At 31.7% G+C, this 11,499-nt stretch overlaps 1 protein-coding gene across 2 annotated transcripts in view; it reads left to right on the plus strand.

Annotated features, from left to right (window-relative positions):
* The window catches only part of LOC145691040 (uncharacterized), an 84,474-nt gene extending 73,191 nt beyond the window's left edge, over positions 1–11,283 (plus strand). The window contains exons 3-4 of one of the 2 annotated variants that reach the window (XM_081766638.1): positions 3,496–3,561; positions 7,308–11,283. In XM_081766638.1, the coding sequence (XP_081622764.1) occupies positions 3,496–3,561; positions 7,308–8,256 (1,015 nt within the window). In that variant the 3' untranslated portion in view covers positions 8,257–11,283. The remainder of the gene's footprint in view (positions 1–3,495; positions 3,562–7,307) is intronic. The other variant, XM_081766639.1, reaches the window with a different exon arrangement.
* Positions 11,284–11,499: the final 216 nt, after the last annotated feature.

Here is an 11,499-nt window from a genome sequence, read left to right on the forward strand (position 1 = left end):
GTTTTGATATTATTTGAATTGGTATTATAAGCAGTAATACTATATAGGAAGTTCAAACCTGAATTATCACAAAAATAAGAACACGTAATATCTTAATAACTGTAGTCGTGTTGTCGAACGAAGTTTCAAAGGGTTGACATCTTGAATGATAATGTCATAGATACTTGTTAATTTGCATTTGAAACTAACATCTCTACAAGTGCATTGGCAGTTTATACTGGAAAATATTTCACTGTGGCGTAAGAAAACAAAAAACTGGATATTGTATTTTTTTACATTTTTTAAATTCGAGACCAGGCAAGAAACACAACAATTATCGTCTCGTTTTCGAGACGAGAAATTCCTTGAGTCCTGTGGGCAACATTAATTCACCCAAGTCTTGGATCTCAAATACTATTCTAGTGCCACATGATTCATATCTAAAAAATTACAAATTGATAAAATGATGATACAAAAACAATGAAGAGCATTTATCTACGTTTAAAATATACAAGTCATTACACAATTTACTCCAATAATAAGTATGGTTTAAATGTTGTTATATCACACTATTCATGGACCAATCGTGACGCAGAACGGTTGTGATAACTTCCAGTTGAAATTAAGAAAAACAATTAGATCATGATTATTTTTTTTTTTTTTTTTTTTACATAAATTAACAAAACGGAAGAATAAAATTTCGAGACAAGAGCGAAAGAAGCCTTCGAGGATCGAGAGAAGACATGACCTATTAAATTTAGTAGACGAGACAAGTAAACCTTATTTCTCGTCTCGTTTCATAGAGAACACTATTTGAACGAAATATATATCATTCTTTCTTGTAGCGACCACCTGGCGGATGTTGGTACTTTTCTTTGCATGAATAATTAATGTTATGGCATATCAATCTTCAAGCATATAATCAATCTTTACGCTATTATTAAGGACTAGAGCATTGTAGAATACATTAGGTTATTATTTATAAATGAAATGAAATCTTTGAGCTTTACGTCCAACAGTTACGCCGGCTAGGCTAAAGGACACGGTAATGATCAGACTGAATGAAATGTTGGAATGAAGAAAGTTTGAGCAAACAGAAAATTCCCGAGAAAATCCATACACATGGTGTTTGTCCACCACAATTCCATTGTTGCTTCTTTATACCATTCTGCAGACATTGGATCTGTATATAGTTAGGGAAGATCTTTAAAAACTGATCCATTGCAAGATCCATTACTGTGGATCTAAAAAAAATGAATAAGTTATGAAGGGTACTTAAGAAAGCACATTGATTTCCTTATGCACACAGAGAAAGTCTCATCTGAAGAGGGACTGAATTGAACTGTAGGACGAAGAGGCAAACCTCCCTTCTGGTCTAAATGTTCAGACGTGTGGCTTTTTGGTAATAGGAATGATTTCCGATGGGAGAGCACAAAAATTTACTATCGTCATTATTCACTTTCAGTACTTATGCGACTGCTTTACCCTGAAAGGCTCAACCATGGAACGTTAAACTATTTAATTTATTATTATTTTATTAATTAATTATATTTAGAGTGTACATAAATGTATAGTTACTTACAATATGTTCTATGAGAGTAAATATGTTAAAGAAAACATTTGGTATAGAAAGTCCACATACTTTTACACCGCTAACCAGTTTAAATTTATATGTAAGTGAGTATTCTAAACTTGACCCCACTACTGAAATTATAAACATGTTAATTTATTAAATGTTATAAACAAATTAGGTTGCGCAACTGCCAGAAAACACATGTCTCACTGTTAATCAACATTTGCGCATACATATTTATGCCCACAATAATTGCAATATACTGAGTTATCTTTACAATTTTGCACGTAACATTGCCACACACGACCTTTCTTCCTATCCATTTCTCCAAATTTCGTGCGTTAATTCATATGTAAGAGAAGTGCGAGTACCTATTCAGAAATTCGAGTCAGCACAGACAGACCGACGTCTATTACCAACGGTAGTTCGGGGTATATTAATAGTACGTACTTGATGTCTATTTTTACGTAATTTTTACATTACAAACTGTTTTTTTTTTTTCATCATTTGTAAAGTAGTATTTTGCTACTCTTTAGTGCAAATGGAAATGAAACCTCAAACATCACATTAAAATTATATAAAGTACAGTCAACAAATTTTAATTTTTTTAACCTCCACATTATTTGAAACCTAGAAGTAAATAATAATAAATTAAAATAAAGTAATTATTCATATTGTTCTTATAAGGTGAAAAGTAGTGTAAAGAAATTGAAATCAATTTCCTTTCGGGAATTTGTATACGAGGGGAAAAGTCCGAAATATTTCCAGTGTTTATTTTTCCTTCCCACCGGGAATATTCCCAGTGCCCATCACTACGATGTCCCTAATTCGATTCCAGTTTGCACCAGTTGAGCATCATGATGTGGAAATACAGTGTGCCTGAGGTTTATTAGGGTTTCCTCGTCTCTTTCCACTTCCTTCATTTCACACGTCATCAGTGTATCTTTTAGCTTATACGACATGATATGGAATATAAATCTGAAAAGTTTAATTTCATTTTTTCAAGTCTCGAATATGATAATAGGCGTTTAAAGCTACGTATTGTACTTAGATTCATAATTTATGTTAATTCCATGATAATTTACTGTAAAAAATTTCCATATATTTCAAAGATAAAACATGTGCGCGGTGCAAAAGTCGTACGTGTATTTGCTCTGTACACTTTATTTGTTTTGTAAACTGGTACTTCCTAGTAGTAATTGTGATTATTATAATTTAAATTGTTTCGCAACATACGAGCTAATGTGGTGCAAAGCTAACTTCTAAGCAAATTGTTAATAAATAATTCGGCATCATTGCAATTTGAGTCAGTAGTAGTTAAATACTGCATATAATGAGGAGCTTCAATAACAAGTATAGTAACATATTTTAAATCTGTCTATGGAATCGTTTAAAGTCAATTTGCTTTGTTAATATCGCATATTAAAAATATACTAATATATACTTTTTACTCCTCTCGCTGTTCTTTAAATAACAGAAAATAGTAGTTATCTCCCTTATTCCTCTTGTATCTCTACTGTGGTATTTAGTACAAGAAAGACTCTAAAGGAGTCTGATAAATGTGCATATAATAAACTAATGATTCCTAAGTTCAGACGAGTATTATTTTCTATAACCAACCTTCAGTCAACTTTAGAAATTGTATGTGTACATTCAAATCACGTTATTTGAGTAAATGCTAATTGTAAGATTTAAATTGTGAAATTATTTTGGAATATTTATTATAGATATGTTGGAACTAATTTAAATTTTTGTTAAACTGTTTCAGTATATCGTATTTTAGATATACTAATTGCTTCAATGCTTTGGTAATCTGTTTTTGAGTTAAATTAATTCATGCAACTCTATTAAATGATTGTTGCTTTTGTATTTGTTGACTTTGATTGGAACGTTATTCTTTTGAATTTGAAAAGTAATTTTAAAATGCTTTGTTGCGTTTTAAGGCCTGCAAAATACATATGCTATATATTAGGACAATTTAATGATTTACAAACAGTGCTGCAACTAAGGTAATGACGAAATAGATGGTATATACACATAATATTTAAGTGAAAAAACTTTTTCAAAATATGAATTATACATTGGTTTATTAACATCATTGTAATTGAGTGGTGCTGCAAATATATATACATATATGTTTGTACGACCACTCAATTACAATAATGTTAATTTATATATAAGGTGCAAATTCTGAGTAATGAGAAGAATGAGGAAAGTTATTAAAAGAGGTCCTAATGACTTATAAACCATAATCAATATTGAGAATAACGTTTTCAGTTTCTATTAAGTCAAGTTGTGTGTAGTTAGACGTTTCATTTAAAACAATTTGACGAGTTCTTAAACATTTTTTGATACGTGATTATAATTATTAGGAATTCTATTGTTCGTCATTCTTCGTGTCTACAGAATGACGTCCCTCAGCGATTACAGTACCCGCTGAAGTGAACGATGGAAGCTGTCTGTACCTTTAGTTAGGTACAACCAGACCTTTACATCCAATTTGGAAAGCCTCGTTCAAAATGAGTCATCTGATAATGACTTCTACACCTTTCCGAATAAATGTTCATACCGAGAATCAAACCTGATACCACAGCCACCAAAGGTATGATACCTGATACCACAGCGACTGCGCTACATAGAACCGTTGCGTGACTAGAAACGAAGAATAAATCTCTAAAAAAAAAAAAAAAAAAAAAAAAAAAAAGATAGAGAGAGAGAAAGGAGCGGACATTACAGGGATTATGGTAATGTATTCATCGCTCTGATATATTTCGGTTTGAAGACAAAGTTTGATATTTAAGCTTCTCGTTTAAAATAATTTAACACATGGTTTATTGCTTTTCGATTATTGACAAAAAGACTAATAGGAAGTTCACTAAGATACCCATACATTGGAATATATTCAATTTAGGTACATAGTTTTGTAATTTAGACTCAATTTAATACAGTTGATCATGTCTTCCTATGATACTTCATATTTCACATAAAGCGAAGAAAAAAGTACTGAGAAAAAATCAGTCTTGCACTGAGGCACCCGCTTTAGTAGTTGAACCCGACAGACGTTTGTCAATATTAAACAACGTTTTCTGCATACAATCACATGCGAAAAATTAGTACTGTGTTACTTAAGTCTTTTTCTTCCCTTGCGATGAACAGTCCCTTCTGATAAAATGCACTATACTACATAGGATACAGTAGCATGCACAAAGAATAGAAAAAAGCGATACACATTTGAGAGAGTCACAGATGTAAGGTATAGGTACCCTGGAATAATGAAATCTGGAATAAGCAGATTTCAATAAATTCTAAATCGTCACTAGACTTGGAAATATCCTTGCACCCTTTTTAACTACAAAAAAAAAAAAAATAAAAATAAATAAATAAATAAATAAAAAAATTAAAAAATGTTGAATTGTTGCAAATAAAACTACTAGATACAGGCATTTTCTGATGCTGGAACTAGAGTAGAGTAACCAAATGTACTGATTTTCGCAGTACGGTACTCTTTCTGAAAGACTGTCCTGCGTGTTGCGTAGACGTTTAGAAAATCGATAAATGTCCATTTTTTTTAAATATCCTGCGAAATGTACTGAGTAAACTTATTTCTATTTCCAACACCTTAATGTTTCATTCTTTATTCACAACATTTTCAATCACAGCCACTCTTTTCCTGAATGATGAACTGCTGTGTTTCCTTACGCTCCTCTAAAGATTAGGGAAGGAGAACAATTAACAAATCATTGTTTTGCAATACACTGCTTTTATTGAGAAGGGTTTGTTGAGATACCGGTAAGGTAGGAAAGGTTTCTTTTTCAACTTATGACATTGATGCTAACCAAGTTTAATAGAAATTCCCTCGTTCCGGTCTAAATCTTCTTTCATTGCTTAAAATAATACGACGTTCCGAAAATCGATTTTTAATAATCTTTAACCCAGCACGAAGTTTCACTGTACGTTCATAAAAATAAACCACTTTCTCATTCGTCAGAGTATTTGCAGTTTTGTTCAATTTCTGAAATAATTTTGTTCAGTACTTTTCTTTTCGACAAAAGTGAATGAATAAGGTTAACGTTAAATGAAATAGGACATGCGTATTGCCGACGCACTAAATTATCATATACTATCATACTTGTGTCCTAATTTTTTCTTGTGAGAATCTGGTCACCTAACGTAGAGAAATAGAAAGAAGTTGGGAAGAAGGTGATTGGATATTAGTAATTATAATAATATATTCATTGCTCTAAATCTTTTACGTTTTAAGACATAAAATTTTGTATGTAGGCCTTCCGTGTGAAATAATGAATACTTGGTTGGTCGTCTTTGATAATTAACATAGATTATGATGTATGGATATTTTCGCACATCACCCCTTTTTCTTTCCTTCTATCACATGTGGAAACATAATGTGATTTTGGGCGTGGTCGGTAGAAATATAAATGATGTCTAGTACTCAACAACTGGAAAAAGTAGTAATACAATAAATATAAAAACACCTAGTGTAGAACGCGCATCAGAACGCAAAAAAAAATGCTTTTGACGAAGATGGTTGAAAAGAAAGTAAATGGGAAGAAATAGTAGAAAGTTCTCTTTCTATGATTTAGGAAATGTTAAAAAAAAAGGTCATAGTTGGTTTCATAAGAAAACAAATTTGATTTTTCAGGGAGAGAGAGCATAAATGATATAAGAAATTTTGAAGGTTGAAAACCTAATATTGTTACATCTATAAACGCTACACAGTATTCGTCGATCAATTGCAGTCCCTCATCTCTGATCTGAAGTATTCTGAATTGAGACTGCAGGAACTGTTGTGCTTTAAGGGGCTGCTAAATAATAATACGGAACTTGGCCGCGTTATGGTTGGATTCTATACAATATTGAAATGCTTTTGTCACGTGTAAACTTACCTTAAAACCCTCCGGTACAATCATTGAGCACACCGCAAAAGCCCCATTTGCTAGTGTATTTTACTCCAGTCTGATAAGAAAGGAACCTATCATACCTAGAGAAAAAAAATACGTTTAACGTTGAGATGATGTGAGGTGCCTGGGTTCACCGAAGTTGGATATCAATTTGTGCATAACGTATGTACAAAATATGAAGATATAGTCACACGTATTAGTTATTAAATTTTTCAATTCGTCAATATATTCTTGAATTATGAATCCGCTTCAATTTGCTTTTCATAGTACATAGTATTGTTAATATTACATTTGAAAGATTTTGTTGCTACTATTTGCTGATTTAATATTGTGTGGATGTACTCTAATATTCAAATTTCCGTGTTCCACGTCTGTTTAGTTAAAGCAGATATTTAATTACGTCAGAGCACTCTGGATGAAATCTGTTCTATACTATTTAAAGAAAATGTGTCCCTTGTTTTATGGCCCTGATTTCTTCATTAGCAGTTGCGATATGAGTGCCAAAATGTTAAATGAATAACATTTGGCTGCAAGAGGAAATTAAGAAAGAAAATGTAGCTATGATATTTTCTCCTTTATATTTCCAGTTTGCGTAGAGGAAACTATTTATATTAAAAAATGATATAGTAATAATCTTTGCTTACTTTTTACAGGGACAATTTTAAGAAGTACCGTTAATTGATAACAATAATTTAGAAGTTGTTTTCTATATTTTTCCTTTTCGTAAAATTATTCTAAATTTCAGAAATGAAGGTGACACTAGTTTAAATTGAAAAATATCTTTGCAAGTCTATGTGATGTAGATCTTTAAGTCATATTTCTAATCTTTTGTTTAGGAGTGAAGATGGTAACCCCAGCTACCTGAAAAATATATTTTCTTGTGTTAAATGTGGTGCCTACTTGGGTGAACAAAGTGAAACCAGAGAAAAGATGTCAACAAATGTAAGTAAGAAGTCAAACATATGTAAGCATTGCGGAAAATCATACACTACGGAACATAGCATAAACTCTTTATTAAAAACTAAGGACCCGCATATATGCAACGGATGTGGTAAATCCTTTATTCGCAATATGCTGTTTAAGAGACACTTGTTAACTCACACAAATAAGGAAGAATTTTCTTGTTCTATATGTGGTAAGTGCTTTACTTTAAAAGGTACTCTGACAAAACACTTATTGCTTCACGCAGCGGTGAAACCATACTTTTGTAGCCAATGTGGTAAATGCTTTTCCCAAAAGATTCATCTTTCAAGACATTTATTTATACATACAGGTGAAAAACAATTTCCTTGTAATATATGTAGCAAATCATTTTGTCAAAAAGTTAGTCTAATGAAACATCTAGTAACTCATACAACTGAGAAACCATATCCTTGTAACCAGTGCGGTAAATCTTTCAGTAGAAAAGATTATCTTAAAAAACATTTATTATCCCACACTGGTGAGAGACAATTTCTTTGTAATATATGTAGCAAATCATTTTCTCAAAAAGTTCATCTAATGAATCATCTAGTAATTCATTCAACAGAGAAACCATATCCTTGTAACCAGTGCGGTAAATCTTTCAGTAGAAAAGATTATCTTAAAAAACATTTATTATCCCACACTGGTGAGAGACCATTTCCTTGTAACTACTGTACTAAATCTTTTAGTAAAAAGGAATATCTGTCAAAACATTTCCTAACTCACACAGGTGACAAACCATTTCCATGTAACCACTGTGGTAAATTATTTGCTCGCAAAGATAACCTTAAGAAGCATTTTGAATTACACTTTTATAACTAGTAGTAGTTTCTTTAAATTGCTTAATAGTCCAGTGGAAACTGGAGTTTTAAATATAGTCCATTAAGAAGCGGATTCAGATAATATATATATATTCAGGTAATATATTCAACATAGTGCAAAGCAGTGCATAGTTCACCATGGCGTAACCGTAAAAACATACATGCATTTAGAGGTACTCACGAAAAGATATCTCTATACTTCTCTATTCTTTTGTATAACGGCCTCAAAATTGTAAGTTATGTTCAACGAATTTAGCACGTAAGTATTAAAATTAACTGTATCTATGGCTCTATCAATATTCCTTTTAATAATGGTGAAGTATAACTAACGACTGAAACGGTCGCACCTGTATCGACCAGAAATTTTGTTATTTGATCATTGCATCTTAAATTAATACATAATGGTTCCTTGCACATTACTATGATTGACATTAAATAAAAATATTGCACGTAGATTGAAAATATCGACTGCGCCAATTGTTAAAACCTTCCTTTTCAGTACCCAAGCCGGTTTAGAATGGGGTAATATTAGTGATATGTTCAGTTTATATTTAGTAATTAATATGTAATGTGAGATGTGTTAGCATGTATATGTGTACTTTAGTAAATATAGCAGGAGTGGTGTGTGTGAAAGCATGATTTATTTATTTAACGACAATGTATTGTTGCTCTTTGAATATTTCTCTCTTTTGGTCCGTCGTAATAAGTACATTGACTGATAAAGAAAACTTATATTAATTCCTTACCGTTATTCCTTAGTATACTACTTATAGCTAACCGATAATACACTACAAAGCGTGTTTAGTAGTGAAAAGTTGATTTTCATACTTCCATGCCATCTAGCGTTAGGTGAAGAACTACTCGCCGCTAGTGTTTTTTTCTTTCGAGATTTAAGAATTTAATCACCTCGAAAATTATCCTTCTTCTGTAATTATTGATGAGTATCCACAGTTATGGTCCATGTGAATAGAAACGTAGACGGATTACATTATTAATTAGATCTGTGAAATCCACAATACGTTATATAGTCCAGTAATTGAATTATTAATAAAATAAAACTTCGGCTTTATTCTTAAACCGAAGTTTGCCTATATGGCACTATTCTGTCGTCACTGCAGTTTCAAATTCTCTCCCTTCGTTACATTTTTTGAGCGATCGCATTGTTGTCGTTTTCAAAATATAATCACATTTAGTTAATATGATATGATATTGCAATAGTAAATGATATTGAATTCTCATTGCATATAAAAATAATACGAAGCCATGAAGCATAAATATACTTTGCTTTGTACTGAAAGAATCTAGCGTTATTTCATACAAATTCTCGCGTATTGATCAGTGTACTATAGTTCATGCAGTGGCTTGTTTATTTTAGTATAAATAATGAGATTACTTTGAACAGTCTAGACCAGAATGATGGAATAGGGTGTCTATAAAGGAGTTTGTTATAAATGAGAATAAATAGAAACGAATAAAGATAGTGATATATATATATATATATATATATATATATATATAATGTAGTGAGTATGAATAAATAACAGGTCACCCGTGTATATATGAACACAGTATAATTTTGCCATAAAGTATTGATTGTATTTATATATATAAAAATAAATGTTTCATGCACTGACCATTACGTCACAATTTAGAGTGAGGATAGTGTGTCGTGTGAAAATGACGGATTATATTTTTACGTCGTGGCTTGATATTTGATAGTAACTACATATTAACTGCTCATCTAGTCTGACGATGCGAATAGTGTTTTTGTGGCAAATGATTTCGAGCAATTTCCATGTAACTACAGAACAGAATAATCGTTTTCCCCACTTAGTGCAGTTTATCTTCCTCCTCTTCCTAAATATTTTCATTTTCTTTATTTTTTAAACAAGGTAGTGATTAAAATTAAATGACACTTTAAGATGTAGCGAACTTTGCTGATTGGGAGCTACTAGTAAGATTTGGCAGGCAACTTGCTAGTACAGAATCTACTTTATTTTATTTTTTTTTTTTTTTTAATTTTGTCAAATCCCTGTTAGACTTTTCTATTTATTGATTTTATGTTAGTCTTCTATAATTTACTCTTAACTCTTCTCAGTTTCTGAGAAGTCAGATTTTTTTATGTAAAAACTCTAAATTAGAGACCACGCTGACTTTCCGGTAGGGCGGAGTGTCCAAGGTCTCAGCCGGACACGGTACGAAGTTGAATTTCCACAAACCCACTGTCTTTGTAGAAATCCTGCTAAGGACCCACAGTAGCTTATGGGCTTGGAGATATATCTTAAACTACTCATTTAGGAGGTTAACTGTTTCAGCGTAAAAAAAGTATATTTATCTGTGAATGGTCATATGTCTAAACCCAAATTTATTTTTGTTGTGTTTAGTGTATTAGTGCATTTTCCTTTGGCGCGCCGCTTTTTCTTTTCTCTTCTCTATCTATCTTGCATAAAATATTTCTCCATCGTCGAAATGCTGGTAGAGGGGGCAGAGAAATTACTGTGTTTTTAGTCTGTTGCACCTAGTAGTTTAATTTTAGTTTTTATGTTAGAAAAACTTAATATTTATATATATACAAAATAAGTATTCAGTTTTTTCTAATTGACACATTTTCTTGTCTAACTATACTCTTTCTGCATATAACTTAGTAGCGTAAATAATATTCAGTTAAATCTAAGGGTCAGCAATCTGTAAATATTCCATGTATGGAATATATTCCTCTCCTCTCCCATATGATGAATATCGTATCAGGAAGTTTCTATTTAATTCTGAATTAGTACAAACATACTGAGGTAGGAGCCATAGTTGTAATGTCGAGACTCAGGCGCTCCTTTTATTGTAGAATGATTAATTTCGTATCAGATAGTCTGGTGTGCTTCACGTTGTTAGCTTATAATATCTGTGAGATACTGCACGCCAAAGCTTTTTCTTATAATAACTTATCATCAATCATATCTTGCATTGGAAATTTTTCTTCTAATTAAATAAAGAGTAACCCATCTGAATCACAAGTTGGTTAGCCATTTATTCATACCTGAAATATAACTGCTATCATAAGTATTCCTAATGTGTTATAGTGCTTGTTTCTTTATCCTGATGTCACTTTCCTGTATGGTGCAATGTGTCTACAATCCGATGCTTCCTGCTGCATTTCGTTAACACTAATACGTTTACTTTATTTGTATTTGTGAGACAAGTTAACACATGCACTGTTTTATCGTTTTCTAATTAAAATTAGTTTCACGAA

This window comes from Thermobia domestica, chromosome 7 (genome assembly GCF_964235325.1).
Source record: "Thermobia domestica chromosome 7, izTheDome1.hap1.1, whole genome shotgun sequence".
Lineage (NCBI taxonomy): Eukaryota > Metazoa > Arthropoda > Insecta > Zygentoma > Lepismatidae > Thermobia > Thermobia domestica.